This window comes from Cryptomeria japonica, chromosome 3 (genome assembly GCF_030272615.1).
Source record: "Cryptomeria japonica chromosome 3, Sugi_1.0, whole genome shotgun sequence".
NCBI lineage: Eukaryota > Viridiplantae > Streptophyta > Pinopsida > Cupressales > Cupressaceae > Cryptomeria > Cryptomeria japonica.
Window position 1 is genome coordinate 574,276,275 of NC_081407.1, and position 23,176 is coordinate 574,299,450.

General features: G+C 37.1%; 1 protein-coding gene across 2 annotated transcripts in view; it reads right to left on the minus strand.

Annotated features, from left to right (window-relative positions):
* Positions 1-712: 712 nt before the first annotated feature.
* Positions 713-23,176, minus strand: part of LOC131075682 (eukaryotic translation initiation factor 2 subunit beta) — an 80,540-nt gene continuing 58,076 nt past the window's right edge. For both annotated transcript variants that reach the window (XM_059218450.1, XM_059218451.1), the window contains exon 7: positions 713-862. In XM_059218450.1, coding sequence (XP_059074433.1) covers positions 713-862 — 150 coding nt within the window. The remainder of the gene's footprint in view (positions 863-23,176) is intronic.

The window sequence follows — 23,176 nt, forward strand, 5'->3', positions numbered from 1 at the left end:
AGTCCATGCAAAAGACTCGCGAGTCTTTCAAATGGACTCGCTAGGACTCGCCTCGCGAGTCCTTGGCGAGTCGACTCGTGGCTCCCACGGACTCGCGAGTCCGTGGTGAGTCCGTGGCGAGTCCACGAGTTTTAAAACTATGATTTCAACAGTATTCCCAATGTATTATAAATTTCGAAGTATAGTTGTCTGTATCCTCGATGCTTTAAATGCAGAACAGACTCTAATTTTAATATTCCTCTATTTCTGCTCTAAAAATGCAAAATTGCTCAAGGCAAAATGAGTCATCAAATCTAAAATATTCTTAGCTTTGTTGCTGTGATCCTCTGATAAGAATTGCAGAAAACTCCATATTTCATTTAAAGAGCAATCATTAAAAGTCCTCACTGTTTTATCTTAAAAAATTGTCATATATGAACCAAGGGTATGGCAAATCTTTCACCACCTAAAAAACAAAAATCATCTGTTTATTTATCTAGATTTGTATTGACAGGTGAAAAATGATGAACTAATCTAGGAAAGGGAACATCCTGCCTATCCCCAAAAGGATGTCAAACAATTCTAACTGCATAAAGAAGTGTAAAGCAAGAGTTGTAACCATAACTAGAAATTTAATGAGCAATTTAAAGATCCTTAAAACAATAACTTTGTGAGCAATTGAACAAGACATTAAGCTCTAGATAAATCAAATTGCATAGACACAAGACACCCCTTACGTTTTGCACAGGTCCATGAAATTCACAAACACAGTCTTTTTTGTACCCTCGCGGAGAACCTGAGGTGGCCTCATGACAGTTCTACGCCTATCTCCAGCAAGTTCTGGATTGTTCTCTCGCAAGATATTAAATACTCTTCCAAGAAGCTGTATCAGGAAGACAAAAATCAGTAAATTACTATATTAAGAACTGCTCAAGCAAATCATAGAGTCCCACAATGTTGAGAGAAATAACATCAATTGTTATATCGATAAGTACCAACAGAAAAAACAGAGAGTCATGCAGACATTTAAAGGACATGTAAATGAAAATCTCTTTAGCCATATATGCCTGGATGGGTAGAAACTAGAAAGTGGAAACAATAGATTCAGAGATTGCAAAAATTAGTATGCCACCTAAAAGAATGAAATAGAGCACAATGTAGAAAGAGTAGATGACATCATTCTCAATAGAAATATTTCATCAAAAATGAACTTATGTAAATTGTCATATATTTTTTTAATTTTTAATGTGCAAGTGCAACATATGCTAATATGATGTCCCAGAGGACCTAACAGACACGGCAACAGAAATAGTAGATGGCATCACTCTTGGTGCAAAGTTTTCCCCAAAATGAAATTATGTAAATTTTAATATATCTTTCAATGTGCTCGGACATATAATTAAAAGTATATTATAGAAAAAGTCTGAAAACCATAACTGAGCAGCAAAGACGGACTGTTATGCAAAGCTTTCCTCCAAAGAAACAATGTAAATTCCAGTATATTTTTATACGTCCGTGTAAACTTGTTATGCAGAGTTTCCATCATAAGAAACTATGCAAATTCCAGTGTATCTGTAAATATCCATGTGTATGTGAAATATATGCTTATATAATACCCCTGGGGAGCTAACAGATACATCATTGATCATACAACAATAGAAATATTAGATGACATCACTCTTAGAGAAAAGTATTCGTAAAAAAAAACTAGGTGAATTCAAATGTATCTTTAAAGGTGCTTGGACATTATTACACTCTCAAAAATGTCTGAAGGCTCAAACTGAGTAATAGAGATGTATTCTTCTACAAAGTTTTTCTTCAAAAGAAACCATGTAAATTCCAGTATAGCTTTAAATATGCTTGCATATATAGTAAGACCATACTCCAGCAAATCTCTAGAGGCCAGAGTAAGTAATAAAGGCACACTGTCACCACTATGAAGACTCGAATTCAAATCTCACTCTAGGAAGCACTGGGCTGATCCTGGTAAAATGTGCAAGCATATAAAAAGGTGCATACAGTAGTAGCACACCCAGGTAATGTAGCCCTGTTTCTATCCCATGGTTGAAGGATCATATAACCCTCATTAACCAACCCAAAAAAACACTACAAAATAGAGAACAGGTTAAAATATTGATTAAAAGACCTCTATAGTCTATATACATTAAAAGTCAGTACCTATGCTTAACTAGTAAAGATAAGTCTATAATGAATTGACTATAAAAGCTACAAGTTCAAAATAGGTCTCGACTCTTACACATGACACCTAATAAAATCTCTTTAAAACTGCTAAAAATTTCAAACACGCACATACAAACCATTATTTTTAATAGGCAGAAGTTCTTTAGTCACTTTCTATAAATGTATTTGCTCAATGTTGGATACAAACTACGAAGCTAACCAAATCCACTTACTTTCATCCTCAAACAGATGGAGAAACACAAATGGTAAATCTAATCAATGGGCAAATGGAAACCGGATGAATGTTTGTCTTTCATAAAATACAGCTACAACAAAGCTCTACACATCTCTATAGGTCATAGCCTAACTAGCTAGTTTCCCTGCTGTCACTGTACTGAACTGGTCCTGATCGGGAACAGGCACCAATCTGCAGATGGGGCTGTTGATTTTAAGGTAGTGCTCATTCACCACAGGCAAACATCAGATCTGTTGCCTTCCCAACCATAGACGATAAGCTCTTATCGTCACCCCCTAGCATGCTACATAAATTTCTCACCATCAATTGATCTGCTTGTACATGAATTTGATCTGCCTGATTATGATCGAACTTGCTGTCTGATCTCAGTTCCATAGAGGGAAGACCACATCCATATATATCCGTCAAAAGGAGATATCCAAGAGATCGTCTCTCATCAAGGAGGCACGACCTTATGAAGCATCGCATGCCTTCAAATGAGGGGTGGCGGACTTTAACCAAAAGTCAGCCCCTTTGAAACAAATCCGATAAGTCAAACTCGATAATGTATGTTTAATCATTAAACCTAATAATGTATATGTGACTTAATAAAGATATTAAATGATTAATATAAGTTGATAGATTCATCAAATGTGTAAGGCCAATAGGCCATTCACACAATTGATCTTGCTGAGTCGGCCTGTAGGATTCCTACCAACGCTATATCATCAACACTCCCTCTTAGCTAGGGAGGAATCCTTCTTAATCTCTACAAGTCACATCACCTCATCGATGACTAACATAATGACTACACTCATGTGAATGAAAGAATCTTATCACCTCATCGTGATGTTTGACCATAGTGGCTACTCCCAGAGGGTGAATACACACAAATGCTAAGTCATGGAGTCTCTCACATGACATCCTACACACCTACTCGCAGAGGGTGGAACAAGGGCTGGAACCTCAAACTTCTCTCACAGAGAAGAATGCACAACAAGGGCTGATACCTCAAACTTCTCTCACAAAGAAGAATGCATAACAAGGGCTGATACCTCAAACTTCTCTCACAAAGAAGAATGCATAACAAGGGCTGAAACCTCCAACTTGTCTCACAGAGAAGAATGCATCTCCACTATGCCTACTCGCAGAGGGTGGATCCACCATACCTACTTGCAAAGGGTGGAACAAGGGCTGGGACCTCAAATTCTCTCACAGAGAAGAATGCACAACAAGCGCTGATACCTCAAACTTCTCTCACAAAGAAGAATGCATAACAAGGGTTGATACCTCAAACTTCTCTCACAGAGAAGAATGCATAACAAGGGCTGAAACCTCAAACTTCTCTCACAAAGAAGAATGCATCTCCACCATGCCTACTCGCAGAGGGTGGATCCACCATACCTACTTGCAGAGGGTGGAACAAGGGCCTTCATCTCAAACTTCTCCCAAAGAAGAACGCATTAACAAGGGATTGCACCTCAAACTTCTCACAGGAAAAGAACTCATTAACAAAGGATTGCACCTCGAACTTCTCTCTCACAGAGAAGAACTCATTAACGAGGGATTGCACCTCAAACTTCTCTCAAAGAAGAAGAACTCATTAACAAGGGCTTTCACCTCAAATTTCTCCATCACAGAGAAAAATGCATTAAATAAATCTTCATGATGACGTGGCTCCCTCTGGAGCTGAAATGTTAGGCTCCCTCTAAAGCTGAAATGATAGGCTCCCTTTGAAGCTGAAAAAAAAGCTCCCTTTGAAGCAAACATCAACCTTCTCATCTCTTCGTCCAAGGTTACTTCTGATGATATGTCAGACTCCCTCTGAATGTTGATTCTTTCTCTGCGAAGAAATGAAAGCAATCTTCCTACCTTGAATAGAGATTCGTCAGTGCCTGAACCTTGGGTAGAGGGACCGCCAATGAAAAGCATAATTTTGGCAGCAGTGCCAGGCACACAAGCCCCAACCAACCTCGCGCCCACACTGAAAGCAATGCCAGTGCAACATGCAACTCTTGCATCCGTCTGCGCCACCCACGGATCCTTCTACAACTCTTCCAAAACCCAATTCAAAGTGAATTCACACAGGAAAGTTGGCAACAAGAATTGAGCGATGCTCTGAGCAGAGAGGTCGTCCTTGACGTTGATTACATCGTCAGCAAACTTGCCGATAGCGTCAAGCGTTCTATCAATCTGCTGCTACAAATTAGGATTGGGAGCAATACTAGACTTACTAACCCAATAATGCCCAACCATGAGGCCCTCGTCCAGATTGGCAATCGAACTAGCCTCAAGCTTTTCCAAGGCCTTAAAAGCCCTTTGAAACTTGGGTTCCATCGCCTCCACGATTTCATCTGTAAACCCGATTCGGCTGACATCAATATACAATCCGAGCTCCTTGTGCTGATAAAGCCAATCCAAGTACCGATTCCACAGGGTTGCGGACTCCGTCTCTAGCCCTTTCTTCTTCTTCAAAGAATTTGTATCGAGCACAGAAACCTCTCCAGCCACAACAGCCCGAGTTCGAGTCACAAGCCAGAATCTTTCAACGCTGACAATGTCGAGCTTTGAAATCTTGGGTAAAATCCTGTGACTGGACAACAGGCAACTTTTTGCAAAAGTTGTTGTCTGCGTTCCCTCACGGAACTTCAAACGAAAAGGATTTTGGGCCATCATACTTGTTCTAAAGGCCTGGGGAGACTCGATCCCCTGATTGCCACCTGATTTGTTTAGACACCTGACTGACGCCACTGTGAAGGGTGGAGGTCAGCGAGTGTAATCGTTGCATTATCCTCTGTAGTCACCTTTCGATCTGGAAGAGATCATAAATCTACAATTGTTTCTGATTGAATTTCCCTTGAAAGCAAAGGATCTACCTTCAAGCGGTTAGGCTCTATAGAAGGAACCTAGCTCTGATACCATGTTGATTTTAAGGTAGTGCTCGTTAACCACAAGAAAACATCAAATCTGTTGCCTTCCCAACCATAGACGATAAGCTCTTATCGTCACCCCCGAGCATGCTACATAAATTTCACACCATCAATTGATTTGCTTGTACATGAATTTGATCTGCCTGATTATGATCGAACTTGTTGTCTGATCTCAATTCCATAGAGGGAAGACCACATCCATATATATCCGTCGAAAGGAGATATCCAAGAGTCGTCTCTCATCAAGGAGGCACGACCTTCATGAAGCATCGCATGCCTTCAAATGAGGGGTGGCGGACTTTAACCAAAGTCAGCCCCTTTGAAACAAATCCGATAAGTCAAACTCGATAATGTATGTTTAATCATTAAACCTGATAATGCATATGTGACTTAATAAAGATATTAAAGGATTAATAAAAGTTGATAGATTCATCAAATGTGTAAGGCCAATAGGCCATTCACACATTTGATCTTGTTGAGTCGGCCTGTAGGATTTCTACCGACGCTATATCATCAACAGGGGCAATAGGGTGCAGCCATACCACCACAGATACCATGTGGGTACATCCCCACAAGGTAACCAAGGCAGCAAGGTCACGCTCATGGAGCTCATAAGCCAAAAGCCCCATTGAAAATAAGATGTCCAATCCACCATTTTTAAACTATACAATATGCATTTTCAACCCTTAAACATGAGCGAAAACCTAAAAGCAATACCTCAAAACAACTGTAAATGATTCATTTCACAAACAGAAGCCCACAAAAACATCCAATAGCATTGAAATCTGCCATGCTAATTTTTAGCTTGCACGAGGGACCTATCAATGAAAGGTAAGTATTTGAAAAATGAAAAGCTGACTTTTTTTAAACATTTGAATTTTTTTGTGCTTGTTTTTAATTTTTATTACATGTATACATATTGTAGGGTTGTATTTAATAAACTAAAAATACATACTCTAGGATTATATTGTCAATCTTTTTCTTCTTACAGAAATCTATTTAGAAAGGTTATTTGTTCATGTTTAGTGACCCCTAAGGTCAATAGACAATTCAAATATGATCAAGCATCTCCTCTCTAGAAATATGTTATGATGATTGAACAGCTTCTGAAAGGTGGCACTTTTCTTTCATCAATGTGGGATCCAATATAAAGGCTCGTATAATCATGTGAAAGCTAACTTATGTGCCATGACCAACCATAGAATTAGAGTTTGTCAGTTGCCAAACAAAAAGACGTTGCAAAAGGAACAAAGCATGGCATACATTAAATTACAAGAAACTAATGCAATAAGTGAGAGACAAAAAATAAAACCCTGCCCTTCACCAAAAAAACAGGATTGGGGAAGCCACTTACAAGGTCTCCTTCAATAGTACTAACCTACATCCTTTCTTGTAGACACCATCTATCAAAGATGAATATCCCACTCTTTCTTCCCACAAAAGGCCCATTGGATAAGGCATTTTAGAATGAAACATTAAACAATGCAGATGAATACATTGCATATTGCATTTACGCCAATGGTTTTCCTTTCAATCCAACAAGATCACCTTATTAGCAGATGATAGCAATTAGTCAAATGCCCTCCGGTTACTCATGTCCTAGGCATGAGAATGAGCAAACCACGCTATTGACAAAAGAAAAAAAAATTGTATACATCACTAAAACCAATCAAAGATTCATGCATTGAAGCAAGTGGCCTCAAAAGAAAGGTCAAGGGAATGATGAGGATACTTTAAAGAATCTGAAAAATACCACATCACTATTGTGGTCAACTTGTTCATATGAATAAGCAATACAAAAAGAGATTGGTTGAATGGAAATCCACAAAAGGCACGTCGCAGAGCATTTTGAGCACGAGTCGACCTTCTATGCTTTCATGGCCAAACGAGCAGCAGATCAAGCAATGATCTTCAATGTTGGTGAGTACACAATTGTTGGCAAAGGAAAAGTGCAAATCAATTCTAGAGGGAAAATCTCATTTTTCTCAATGTGTAACGTGTCAGGAATGCAACTCAATTTGTTCTCACTGAATCAGATTATGTGCCATTGTCCCAATTCGGATGTCATATTTAGCAAACACAAATGCTATATAGTTGACAAGGAATCCCAAGAAAACCATTGTTGTTGGTATCAAAGATAATGGTTTGTATTGGCTTGTTGATATTGAACAAGTTCAGAAGTGTGCATTGGCAGCCCAGAGTGCATCAAATATCAATACATTATGGCATCAACATTATGGACATCTCAATCTAACCTACCTCTCTCAATTGGCACAAGAAAATTTGGTAGAAGATTTGCCAGGCATACAAACTTCAGATACAAGGTATTTGCAGAGCTTGCTAAGCAGGGAAGCAGAACAAAACTCCCTTTTTTAAATGGGCAAGCTTGAAAAACCTTGAGAGTCCTACAACTGGTTCATGCAAACATTTGTATATGACATAAGTCACTAGTGCCAAGTACTTTCTTTTGTTTCTTGATAATTTTGGTAGGGGAAATGTGGGTGTTTTTCTTGAAATCAAAATCAGATGTGTTAATAGATTTTCAAAAGTTCAAACCATTAGTAAAAAAAGAGTAAAGATGTGACATCATAACTCCTAGATCTGATAATGTTGGTAAATTATGTTCAAATGAATTCACTAACTTTTGTGATAAACACTATCTAATATCAATAAACAACACCCTATACTCCACAACAAAATGGAGTAGTTAAGGGAAGGAAACGTACAATTATGAAGACGGCTCGATGTATGTTGGAAAACAAGTTTTCCCAAGAAATTTTGGGTTAGGGCACTTTACACTGCAATTCATCTTCTCAAAGAGAGTCTCTGATACAAGCAATGAAGGAGAATACCCCAAAGGAAGCTTGATCTTGGAGGAAATTGAAGGTGAGTCATCTTAAGGTTTTTGATTCTACTACATGTGTCTCGATTTCAAATGCAAAGAGAACCAAGTAGGGCCGAAGAGTCTGAAGTTGATGCTTACAGGGTACAATGACAATCGTAAAGCCTACAGCTAATTGATGTTGACACTAACCACTTAACTTTCAACAAGGATATTGTGTTCAATGAAGAAGTTGGGCCTTTTCGACTTTCTTCAAAGATCAAGCTTATTGAAGATCAACCTTTTAAAAATAAAGATTTAGGTGTCTAGCTTCCATTAGCTCTACCTAAAAGGGAGAACTTTGATGATCTTAAAAACTAGGAACCTCATTCGGAGCATGTGGAATCTCCCAGGCAGGTACAAGATCTAGAAGATTTTCTTGAGAACCTAGATCAGCATGCAAATGACACAAAAACATGCTGGCCAAGTCATGATGGCAACGCTAATTTGGATGAAGATGCTCCTAAAAAGAGACCAAAATAAGGGGAAAATGTCATTGGTGATGTCTAGGATGATACAATAATTAAGGGTCTATCATCCAAAGGCAAGAGTATGAACATGTTTAACTTCACTCTTATGGCCAATCTTCAGGGAGTTTATGAGCCCCAAGAACTTGCAGAGGCAAAATGAAAAACATAAATGGAAATAGGCCATGGAAACCAAACATCAAAGTCTTATGAACAAGGAAGAAACACATTGGCTACAAATGTGTAATGAACCTTTGCTGTACCTGCCTCGCCTTTCTGATAATTAGAGCCTGATCTATCCACCGAAGGTTGGATTTAGGGCCACAAAAGGAAATTACAGTTTCCTGCAACATTTAGATATTTTATTTTATATGTCAGCAGTAATATTAGATCAGTGGCATAATTATTGCAGCACAAAATACATACACGACCCATTCTAGATTTTGAGGATTTTCCAGGTTGGCTGGGCTACCCATCCAAACCCATCCCGTCTCTTCGGGCTAATAGGGCCACCTGAGGATGGGCCCAGCATACCCCTGGCTTGCACTCATTATCTTGAATGTACTAACAAACAGAGGATATCTGGAAGATTAAAAAAGAATACAGAAAACATAGATTCATGACTGTATTACTTGGTTAACATTTATCCATTATATATAAATTTGTAGGGATTAATTCATTATATTTGTGCCTAGTTGCAGAAACCTGACTATCATTAATTAGCATTCATTTTCTTTACTTATTAGTTGTGTCTGAGAATGAATGAATTATTTTAATTCTTCTATCTGTCACTAGAGTGTATTTTAATGCAGCATACTAAACCTGATATTGCAGGTTACCTATCTGGCATGAAGATTAAGTTCATTTTACCCTTTTGTACATTACAAATGTGCTTAGTTCATTTGGCAAGACATTTTTTAGGCATGGAACCGATTTAGCAATTAATCTAGGCCACTAGTTAAATTATATTCATTACTGTTATATGAGGAATGAAAGCAGATTTAATACAACTTGCACAAAGACATACTTCATCATTTCGACATTTAAGCGGATTGGCCTGGGGACATACCAGCCTGCTGGCGATGGGGAGGGATGCTTACTAGACGTTGGTCCTTCATCGCTGGGAAGAACCAGCACCTAGCCTTTTCACATCATCTGCTGACTGATGCATTCCCAAGGCAGTCCTCATGGTTATCTAGGCATCATAAATTATGAAAACTGAAATAAATATTATTACTAAGTAATGAAGTTACCTGCTGGATGCTTCTCCTTGCCCTTCTCTCCTTGTCACCTCCTCTTCCATGTTTCCTTGGGGTATGGGTTTATACCTCTTTGAAACCACGCGATTCCCCTTGAAACATGGCGTATATTCCGGAGGTGGCTTGGGAATGGACGCATCCTTTCATTACTCCCACTAGTTAAAATAAAACGTATTTTAAACGGTAAAAATAATTTATGTATTGAAAATATATATATTTATGTACATGTATTGTTTAATGTTTCTAATCATTGCCTGTTGTCTACACGGGAATATGACAAAATGGGTGTACAAAGTCCAGTACAAAGTTGATGGTACACTTGACAAATGCAAAGAACAATTGGTCACAAAAGTATTCTCACAAAGAGAAAGTAGCTATGAGTAGACTTTTGCTCTTATAGCCAAGTTGAGCACCATTCGTTTAGTTCTAGCCATCACAATTAGTTTGGTTGGAAAGTCCATCAAATGAATGTACAAAGTGCCTTCCTCAATGTTGATTTGGAAAAGTGTACATGATTTAGCCTCAAGGTTTTCAGGTTGAGAAAAAGGAGCATCGAGTATGCAAACTGATGAAAGCTATGTATGGCCTAAAACAAACACTTAGGCCATGGTCTATTAAAATTGACATGCATTTCAATGAACATGGATTTTAGAGAGGTCATTCAGGTTGCGAAAAAGGAGCATCAAGTATGCAAACTGACAAAAGCTATATATGGCCTAAAGCAAACACCTAGGGCATGGTACGTTAAAATTGGCATGTATTTCAATGAACAGGGATTTTAGAGAGGTCCTCAAGTCCAAATTTATACATTAAAAGCATTGGCAATGAGATCATTCTACTACTCATTTATGTAGATGATATCATCATTACAAGTAGTGAGGCACATTTAAATGGACAAACCAAATGTAATTTGGTCAAGGCTTTTAACGTGACCCACTTAGGCCTCCTACATTATTGCCTAGGTATAGAAGTTTGGTAGACAAGTGGTAGCATGTTTATTTTTCAATCTAAATATGCCAAAAGTTTGCTCGACAAGTTCAAAATGACAATTACAAAATCTCATCTACATCTATGGAGAAGGGCTGAAGCTTTCAGCCAAAATAGACTCAAAGGTAATAAATGAGACAAAATTTAGGCGACTAGTGGGAATCCCTCATCTATCTTACAGCCACTAAACCTGATTTGAGCTATGTTGTGAATCACATTTCCAAATTCCTGACAACATCAAAGGCAGAACATTGGGTTGCAGCAAAGCAAGTATTGAAATATGTGAAAAGGACACTCAACTTTGATATTCTAGACAACAAAAGCAAAGATCCTAGGCTGGTTGGGTTCACCGATTCAAATTGGGCAAGTTCTCTTGATGACAAAAAATCCACTTTTGGATATGTTTTCACCCTCGGCACAGGTGCAGTCACATGGACCAGCAAGAAGCAGCAACCAAAGGCAAAAAAATTGGATTGGAGGGAAGCGAACGTTGAGATATGTGAAAAGGACACTCAACTTTGGCATTCTATACAACAAAAGCAAAGATCCTAGGCTGATAGGGTTTTTAGATTGCACAAATTCTCTTGATGACAGAAAATCCACTTTTGGATATGTTTTTGCTCTTGGCACAGGTGCAGGCACATGGACCAGCAAGAAGCAGCAAGTAGTAGCTCTATCCTCTACAAAAGAAAAGTATTGGAAAAAGGTAGAGCAGCATGTGAGGCAGAATCACTCAGAAGGATGCCCTAGACATAAAACTGCCTCAAGCAAGGCCTTCACCCTTGTTTTGTGACAATCAAGGGCTGCTAAAGCTTGCCAAGAATCTAGTCTTCCAAATTAGTAGATTAACTTAAGGGATAGTATTAAAGTAATATTGTAATATTTAGTTTATAATAGTCATTTAAATCTTTAAGATAGACTTTAGAAATATTCTTTTATTCTTTTAGTAAAGTTCTTATCATGTCGCTTTATTAGTTGTCAATTTAATCCTTTACGGATAGATCCTTTGTAATTCTTATTTAAGGAAACTTTTGCTCTTTAGTTTATATCGATTACCTTGGTAATCATTCTTTGTGTTCAACTTTTGGTAATAGAATTGTCAGACAATAATTGACCAATCACTAGGCAACACGGGGCCTAAGGCCATAGCAGACCATGTAGTTTTGAATGTGCCTGCCAGCTAAGCATACAGGGAGTTCTGTCCACTCTTTTATAAGAGACAGAGTCCTAGAGTTGGTAGGTGCAAGGTCCATCCTAGTTCATAAATACCTTGGGCTTACCAAGACAAAGTCAGACATTTGAACCAGGATCCTTGTCATGCGGTGCTTTGTTGGACTTGTGAATCAGCAATATTAACATGGCACATAACTGCATATCCATAGGAACACATTATATATGACATCCTATAGTTGGGGTTTATACAGATGTGAAACAAATAATGAGTGCAACATTTTAGAATACTGCCGGTAGTATTGGTAGCCATACAAAGGTGGTGCAGTGACATTCCACAGACTTGACAAACAATTTCTCATATGGGTGGAGGTTGCCAACACATGTCTAGGTGTAGCTAAGCCATTTACTTGCTTATTTAAACTTAGTTCAGATATCACTTTCCAGTAAATGACCAGAAAAAAGTGGCAATGCCAAGAAAGAGTAGTAAATACGTGCATAGACAACAAAACAGGGGACACCTTTTTTCGATTATGAGTTAAAACGGAGGTTTCAAAAGGGCCAACCCTTTAACATCATGGGACCAAAAGATTACACAAAATGACTGAAGTGATCAAACAAGAAATAGACTAAACACATCGGAAAAAAGAACAAACAAAAGATGTCTTGTAGAACACAAAATGACCAAAATGATCAAACAGGAAATATACTAACCACAACAAAACAAAGAACAAACAAAAGACTGCCAAAGGGAAACAAAATTTCCACCAAAAGCCTAGAGCAATATATTTAAATCCTAGGCTCTGCCAAATTATTTTTAGAAATCACGGCTTCCCATTCCTCTTTCATATGCTGCAAGTGATCATTCAGAGCGTTCACTTCAAGGATTTCCACATCAATGGCCAAAATGTGGTTCCTAGTTCTTTTGCTTAGTCCTCCTTGAGTTAACCCAACAAACCCTTCTTCCATTTTATAAAGGATGTCTTTAAGCCTACCATTGCAATGCTAAGCTAAGTTTGATTGTCTTGGCAACATTGGCTTTCAAAGAGGCCATTTCATTTTCCATCTTCTGTAATCTTTCCCTTTAGCCTAAGTTGCAGGGTTCACTGGTCTGAGGGCCTGGTACTGGTCCGGTTTGGTTCGGGTATGAGTCCTGGTCCGATTTGCCTGTGGGTCCGGCCAGGATTCGTGCCCAAGTGAGCCAGTTTGTTTGGGGCAAACCCAGAGCGAACCAAGGCACCTGGGTGCCCAAAAAAAAAAATTTGCAATCTGCCACTTGAAATCTACTGGTACCACAAAATCTTAGATATATGTCTCTGACTTGACTGATAGCATTAAATTTGTGTTGAGGATTGGATTTTGAAGGATACATGCATAATCATGTTCAAGTGCAAAGTACCCATTTTCAAGTTACAAAACACACCCAATTTGATCAGGGTGTTGGGTACCACCAACATGCAACCTTAAATAAAAACAACCTTATTGCTCCTTACCATAGGGTTTACAGTTAATCTTGTATACACTCATTCCTCCAAAAGCAAATAACAGGTTGTTTTTTTTGCCTTACCATATATCAAAAAGTGACAGAGGCAACTCCAAAATGTTAAAAGAGTACTGCCAAGGGCTTCAGAATATCCTCAAGATCTCAAACTGGAGCATTATTAATCAATGTGAATGGGCATCAAATAAACTAGTAATATGATTAGAGAATAACATTGGGGTGAAGAACATTCAAATCAGAATGGTAGTGACAAATGACCATAGAAAAGGCTGTAACACAAGGCATAGAAGGTGTCAACACAAGTTAATTCTATACTTGAACTCAATATTATTATTTTGATATTGAACTTGATGTATATGATGCTATGACTACAAGTTTATGGTGGTTTGGTTGTTTATATGATGCTATGTGACATTCTAATCTAAATTCATGCTTCTAGGCTGCATATATATATATAACATTCTAATCTAAATTCATGCTTCTAGGCTGCATATATATATATAACATTCTAATCTAAATTCATGCTTCTAGGCTGCATATATATATATATATAACATTCTAAATATATATATATATATATATATGCAGCCTAGAAGCATGAATTTAGATTAGAATGTCACATAGCATCATATAAACAACCAAACCACCATAAACCGGGTTCTCAAACCCGAACCTGAACCCGTATCCGAACTGGCAATTTAGCCTTTAGCCAATGGATTCCTTTTCCAAACACTTAACACAATCAAGTAATTTGAATTCTCCCACCAAAGTTGACTTTGAATTTCAGATTTGAGTTTTTGATTGTTTATTGTTTAGTGGGCTTTTAGCATGCTTCAGGATCCCATCTTCATCAAGGCATGATTTTGTACAGCAAACTCCATTTGATGCCATTTTCAAAACATTGCAAAGGTCTGTTGAGGTCTTCAAAGTAGTTTGCTTGGTTATAACATTTGGAGAATTCGGATCAAAGCTTGTCTATGCTCGACATAGATAAACTTACTGAAGTTTTAATTATTACAAGGCAAAACTAACCAAATTGGGCTTCGATTGTACAAGAAATTTTTATGAGCACGTGCTTGGATTATTAAGACCGAAGCTTATACTCCCACAAAATGTGAGAAGTTGATTGAGGCCATGCAATCTATGGACTCAATTGGTAATATTGGCATTTATCTTCACCATCACATCTCTGATTTAAAGAGCCTTAAAGATGTAAGGGGGAGTCTCAAGTCCTTGTCAAAAATAGTGTATTTTCTTCCAATAAGGCTGATGATGTATTTGATGGTATGATGAAAGAATAAGTATCCGGTAGAATACTGAGAAGGGAGGGTGAATCAGTATATTGAAAAACTGATACAAAGTTCCCAAACTCAAACTCAGTCAAACAAAGTAAACATATCTCAGTCAAGATCATAAGAATACTTGATATCAACCGGTTTAACTGTTATGACAACTTTAACAGTAAACAACTTCAATCTTGTGAATATCAACAATGCTTAATCATAACTCAACATATTCATCTCTCAATGCTTCTACTTAACATGCCTTATCAAAAATTAACCAAATCAACAAATAAGATCACATCCACAAAAGCATTCACCACTTGACACAAATGTTTATACGTGGAAAACCCAAATAGGTAAAAACCACGGTGAGATGAGACTCACAAGGATAGTTATCTGAACTCTTTCGAAGTTCGCCCTGTTAGGAGCCAAGCCTGTTAAAGCTTTACAATAAGTCCCGTTAAGAACTAATTTTGGTTAGGAATCACCAGGTTAAGGGATTCACAAATATGCCTTGATTAAAAGCACAATACCCTGTTAGGAGTAACCTCGCTGGAGGATTTAAGAATCCAAGCTAATGGACCACCTTATTAGAGGATTTAATGAATAACCAAGCTTGTTAGAGCTTACCCGATTAAGAGATTTTACTTCTGCTGTAAATGTTAGAAAACCACAACCTCGCTGGAGAATTTAAGAATCCAAGCTAATGGACCACCTTATTAGAGGATTTAATGAGTAACCAAGCTTGTTAGAGCTTACCCGATTAAGAGATTTTACTTCTGCTGTAATTGTTAGAAAACAACAGGTTTTCTTGATCTGTCTAAGTAGCACTACATTTGCTTGATCAGATCCTTTTATGCTTCAATCTGCCTTCACTCAAAGTGCAAATCCATTCACTGGTTGGGCAACTACACACTCAACAGGTTTTCTACCAATCTTGCCAACAACCTTTACAACAACTTCATTGACCTTAAATAGAAATCAATTAGGTCGATAAAACAGCAAAAACCTAATTCTCATCATCGAGATTACAAACAAGTCGGTACAATCTTGACCATTAGAAATCATGACAATCTCTTCACATTCTTCAAGAAAATTCCGACTGCTCCATGATCACCGCTTCATAGGACTTTGTAACTCATCACACTCTGTACATTAAATGCAATCCACTTTGCTCCTTCCCTAGACAAGAACAAACGCACCAAAACAATTTGAACATCATCCTCATTCAATGATCACACGTGTCTCCATCATTACCGCTCATCAGATAATAAATCATCAAACTTGATCGGTTAGGGTTTAACAACTGATAGGTTTTTACCGGTTACAATACATAGAAAGGTTTAACCCTTTACACCGGTTCACCGGTTTATCTCACAAACTTAACATACAGGTTTACAACGCCTTCCACAAAGCTCTTCTTACCGGTTACTAGCCAATATCAAAAACAACAATATCAGCAATAACATAAATACCATTACTGGTTCAATTGACATCAATGACAACATATCATTAATGCAATCTCTATGCAAAATACCAACAAACTCAAAATACCAACAGTATTATCCATCATCAAGGATGAGGAGTTGATTGAAGCCATGCAAGCTTATAGAATTATGATTGGTCACATTGACATTCATTTCCACAATCACATTTCTATTTTCAAGAACCCTTAAGAAATGTAGGAGAAACTTCAAGTACTTTCCGAGAATAGAGTTTTGGTTTCCAATAAGAATGATGGTGTCAGGTTCATCAGAGGGATTTAATACTTGAAATCCCTTAATCGAAGGCTTTTGGATTAAATTGTTGAATTGAAAAGGAATAAAGGTAAGAACGCAAACGAAAGCCATGATGTTGATACTTCTACTTCTATTAGTGATAATTCTAATGTTGTTGATAATTCTAAAGAGTTTGATATTGATAATGATACTCATGATGTTGTCAGAAGTGTTTCTCATATTGATGTTACTTCTCATGTTATTGATGATGCAGCCAATGAGGGTAATCATATTATTGATTAATACCTCTAGTGATATTAATCATATACCTCATGGTAATACCTTCGCTATCTCTACTACTATTGGAGTATTTGAGAAACATACTTGAGGCATTGGTTCCAAGTTGCTTTGACAAATGGGTTATACAAGTTGTAGACTTGTCAATAATGCATTTGGCTCTCATGTTGACAATTTTCTATTACATTTAATGGGCAAGTGGACTTACCAACATGATTCAATCCATGAAGCCAAAATTTACCATATGGATTCATTTGTGCTTCCTCTTTAAGGAAGGATATCAGGAGGTCCTGTCTGTTGCAAGGCCAAGGACCCATTAGAAGGGTGTTTGCGACAAATTCAATGGCATTTTAATGTTTGGCTCAAAGAAACGGGACTCGGACTCGGCTCAGACTTGGCAAGGCCGACTCGGACTCAGACTCGGGACTTGGCGTCAGACTCGGCTCCAGACTCGGCTGGACTCGGGAAAGTGAAAAACTCAAGAAAATTAGAGATTTTTAAAGATTTAAAACTTGTTTCAGGCACCCTTTATTGAATACACCTTAAAGACACAATAACATCATCAAATTCAACTCATTTGATTACATACACAAGTATACATCAATCACATGAGCATAAACGCAAATTGTAGCTGAAGGAAATAACAAACATAGATATATAAATATTGTCAAATGTATACAATATTACAAAACTCATGGAATAAAAAATCCATGTCATCATATGATCATCATCAAATGTTTCATACAAATACCAAAGGTAAATACAACTACAAGCCTATGGCTCAGAGGAGCCTGCACCCTCCGGCCCCGGCCCCCTACGAAGGCGTCTAAGGTAGGTCCTGGATGATTCGACAACCATAGCCGCTCCCCGTGACACCATGCCATGCTCACCAACATCAAGAACATCCGTGTCACTATCTGCCTCTGAATCTCTTGTCTGTGCTCGTGCTCTCCGCTCCTCCTCTGCCATGGCTACAGTCTCAGCCTCTATATCTACCTAGTCAATCCAATCAGTGTCAGACTCGGAGCTTAAATTTTCCCTACTTCTATCGACGCAATTTCCCCCTGTATATGGTGAAAATGGATAACAATAATAACAATATTGAAAGACTAAATGGATTCAACCACAAAACCCTAGCCTAAAAATCAACAAAGATCCACCATAACATATGAAGATTACCTAAGACAATGCAAATCAAATGAAATCACAAAGATTATACCATCACATGTCCAATAGGGTTTTGATCTCCATTCTTCCTATCTCCATTGATCTTGCTTGATATATTTGCTCTCAGATTTTATATGCACAAGAGCTCAACAAAGAACGGAATGTGGTTGCAAGTAGGATCGTAGTGTAGTCAAGTCCTCCAAATTGTCGATTAGGGTTTGATAATGAAGAAGGCATCTCCTTAAATAGAAGATACAATATGAAATGGAGGGATAAGATTGAGAGGTGTAAAAGGAGGTCGGCTAGGATTAGAGGGTAGGTATAAGAAATAGTAAAATAATGAAAGAGATAGGTAGTGTATGAGTTAAGAGATGAATGACATGTGTCATGTGTAGAAAAGGTTAATGAATTAATTAAATAAATAAAGATTTATTTAATTAATAGAAGAAGTGGGATCAATTAAATAAATAAAATATTTATTTAATTTAGAAAAAGGATAATTTAAATAAATAAATGTATTTATTTAAATGAGAAATAAGGCTAGAAGAGGATAAATGAATTAATTAAATAAATAAAGATTTATTTAATTAATAGAAGAATTAGGCTTGGATAATTAAATAAATAAAATATTTATTTAATTAGACTGGACAATTTTAGGTGTCTACACCCCCCATATTTTTTGACGGGGGTTTGGGGGCAGCGCCCCCAAGGTGGGGTCAAGGGGCATCATAAAGGTGTCGGGTGTTATTTTTCTATTGGCTGACATGTTGTAACCCTAATTATTCTCATTCTCAAGCGAAGGTTGTAGTGAACAAAGACGATACCATTCATTTAAAAATAACTTTTTAAAATGTTTTTTTTTGTCATTTTACCAACCCAGCCAGTAGCCGAGTTTGGGGCTCGGGACTCACCGAGTTTGGCAAGTTTGAGCCAAACTCGCCAGACTCGGACGAGTCTGAGTCCGAGTCCCAGAGACTCGGCGAGCATGACTCGGAGGCGAGTCCGGGCGAGCCCCGTTTCTATGGTTTGGCTTCAATTTTTGAGCTTATTCGTAACAGATTTGGTTTTACTATCACAACTGGACTCTGTATTTTAATTATCAGTGCCATATTCTTGGTGCTATAGTTCCAAAAATGGGCCAATATGTCTATATTGTTAGGTTTGGGAGCTTATGCACATAGCTAGGGATATTCCATAAATGACTATTGGGCCGAACATACAAGGATTCAGAATGTTTGAAAGCGTCTGGCAATTGTCTACTGATCAAAACAGAATCATAGCAAGACTGTTGATTTCAACATGGCTAGGAACATTTGGTGATTAACTATTGTTGGACTCGTTTTTGGCTTCAGAATGCCTGAGAGCATTTGGTGATAATTCATTCATTGGACTGTACTTATTTTCAACATGCTTGGGAAGGTTTGATGATTTACCATTGGTCAAACCATGGTTGGCCTCAAGAAAACTAGGAAATTTTGGCTATTGACAATAAATAGGATCATAGTTTTTCGGTATCTTTTGCCATCACTCATTTGGAGATCTATTTGAACAGTTCCTTAATAGAGTATAATGCTGCAAACTGGTTCTTCATGTAGTTCAAGCATTTCCTAGCATTGAGCATCTGACCAACATGTTAAGGTCATCTTTGGCTTCTGCATTTCAACCCCCATGCTCTTGGAAGCTTGCTTTGATAAGCAATTCAAGGATTGTGACGTTGATGACCCATTGTTGGAGTTGTTTGACTTCAGTTCACTCTTGACATCAACACTTTCACTCATCACTCTCTCAGAAACTGCCTTGAGTGCACAGTTCATAAATTGTAACATTGACAAGTAATTGTTGGAGTAATTCAAGAATTTCCTGTTGTGGAAAACCTAACCAACATCCATTCAGGTCATGGTTATATTGAGCACTTAACTCCTCATTCTCTTGGACACTTGCTTGGATGGGAAGTACACATGCCTGAATGGGAAGTTTGACGATTGAAAGGTCGTTTATCCATTATTAGAATGGTGCAAGGATGTGTGGTGTCTAATCAACATGTGTTCAGAATTATGTTTGACTCAATCATTTTTTTGCTAGTCATAATTTGAATTAAGTTGTCATTTAGGAAGAATATGTTGATCTTACACCACTTTTCTGTTATGGCAAACTCTTAATATAATGCCTCCTTTTGGGATAAGTATTAACTAATGTGAATGCTATCTTCCTAATCCCCCTCTGATATAGGGAGCATTTGCCTATCCATTTTTCGTAACATTCATATTCTGTTATTTTCCACCCCAATGTTTTTTCACTTTGTGTATGATAATGTAATGTCCCCATTTGGGATTTGCCTTAATTTTAGTCCTGAGACAACCATTCAGACATAAAGTGAGAACTAGAATATAAAATTTACCCAAACTGATCACATTTTATTATTAATTTAAATTTTAAGAATAATTCGAAGGATAGAACTTATCTTGATAAGTTTCTCTGATCTGTATACTTGAGATATATATATCTCAATTGTTATAGTGCTGCTTAACTGAAACTTCAGATGAGTGTCATAATAAGATAGATTCTCCACCTTCCAGGCCCCTTTTCATATACCTTCTATTTCTTAGAGACATGCTCTTTAGAGAAACATCCTCCTATTAATCGTTTCTTGTGCCCTCTTCCTAACTGAAGATTACTCAAACTACTCTTCCTTTTCTGATTGCTGCATCTGATATATGAAAACCTTTTCTATTGCTACCTTTTAGTTATACATTCCTTAATGTCTCCCAATATCGATATGAAGGGCTGCTGTCTCCAATATGCCTTTATAAATATTCAGATGTGTACACTGATATCACTTACAGTGATACATGGCTGTCCTTGATCTGAAGTTATGTTCTTGCAACAATAGGTGATGGTGCTGTTTTCTGATATGTCTGTAGGAGCCTGCCACAGTGTGGTGCTCTCTCTGATTTAGATCTTATTCGATACGCAACTGCTTATTGATATTTGGTCAATTCCTCAGCTAGAGCGATCCAAAAGGATAAGAATAATAAAATGAGACTGATTTCCCCCTTATTGCTGGCAACACTACTTGTTGTATCTGATATATCTGATGGTGATATGTTACTGGCTCTGACCCGATAGAGCAGATCTGAGTGAATACAAGACTGATAATGTACCAATCTGATTCTAGACTGGAAGTCGCTTGATTAGTCTAAGTAATCCCACGTGATATACCTAAAGAGATTAATACACACCATGATGCCCAATGGAATGATATCAAGTGCCTCTTTATGCCTTACCATAGGATGCATTGTCTCCAAGAAACGTGTCCACTGTCTACCTAGTTCCAATTTGTTATGCCAAACAGTCACCTTGTTAACACAGTTATGAATTCCATCTATAGAATATTTCTCATGCCTTTCCACAAATTATACAATAGTATTATAGTTGGTGCCATAATAATATCAACTCACAAATTAGTTTATCATCGATACTCTTTCTTCTATATGATGGCTGACGTAACACATTATATTGTCCCTTGCAAATTTAAGGGAACCAAATCTGACACTTCTCTGACATCCTCTGTGGGTTGTCTGCTGAAGATTTGGTCTTCTAATCGTATCACCTAAGGAGAAATGGAATTAGTTTTAAGATTTTCATTAAATATTTCATTGGTGAACAATTTCTTACAAGCTGAAGCAACCTGGTGGGTCCCAGATGCTGTCTCAGAAAAAATACAGAATTTTATTACCGATTTTCTATTTAAAAAAAAAAGAACCTTCTAATCAAACAGGTAAGGCCCCCGACCTGCAGTTTGACGGGGCATGACAATTCTGCATAAGAACATTATTAGGCTTAATATATTAAGCATACATATTGAGCACATTCCCCAATTGTTCTTTGTTATCTTTCTGGGTCAAAGATGGGGACATGACAAGATTATCTGCTATGTGACAAGGTTCGAGTTCAAATTCACATTCGGCAACAATGAAATTCGGATGAAATTAGGCCAAGTAAAAAAATCGTAAATTCATCTTATATAAATTTAAAAATATTAAAATATAAATAAGTTAAATTTTTTAATTTAAATATTATAAATATTATATATATTCAATTTGATATATTGATAATTAATCATCTAAATTAAATATTTTAAATATTAAATTATAGTGATGATTAATACAATAATCAAATATAATAAAGACTGTTAATTTCAAGTAGTCATAAAATATTACATTATATTACAATTTAACAATGTTCCACAGGCATTGGGGATGTGGGGGCACGGGGACGTGGGGATGGGCTTTGGGGACAGGGGGCAAAGGGCTTAATCTTCAGGGATCGGTTTTGGGTACAGGGGGGCGTGGGCCTGAGGGGTGGGGGGGACATGTCCCCGTGGAACACTACAATTTAATGATAGTCATACAATCATCAAAAGATTATTATTAATAATCACAATTTATTCAAACACTAAATATGTTCAATTTAGTATATTGATAATTAATAATTTAAATTAAATATTCCAAGATATTAAATGTTCATATACTATTAAATATTTTAAGATATTAAACTTTAACATACTAAAAAATTTAACAATATTGATCATTTTAATTAAAAAATAAAAAATAAAACAAATAGTTACAAACAAATGAAAAATAAAAAGAAACCAAGTCATGCATCCCCTGCCGTCCCACAATAGGCAGATATTGAGTTCTTTAACCTGTTGGGAATAGAAAACCTGAAAAACCCATCAGCAAACAGGAAGACCCATAGAAAAGAGTTGATTAGCGTTTTTCTGCAGGAAAGCTTCGCAGAAATGAAGCTCGTGTTTTTTACTGGGAATAATCTCGTTAATAATGTGTTTTCAAAATATATTTTTTATTAAAAAAATGCTAATACATATTACCATATGAATTTTATGTCGAACAAAAACAATTTTTTTGGATCTTTTAAAAGTTCGACAGATTTCAAATTTCATGGATCAAATTTGCCAAATCTTTTGACATAGATTATCTGCAAGTTTATGGATGATTCACTTTGTTCATTAAGAAATGTTGCATTTAAACAATTATAAATCCAACCAAGCAAATGTTTAGCTGAAATGTGTCAGAATAATGAGATGAACATAATCATTCA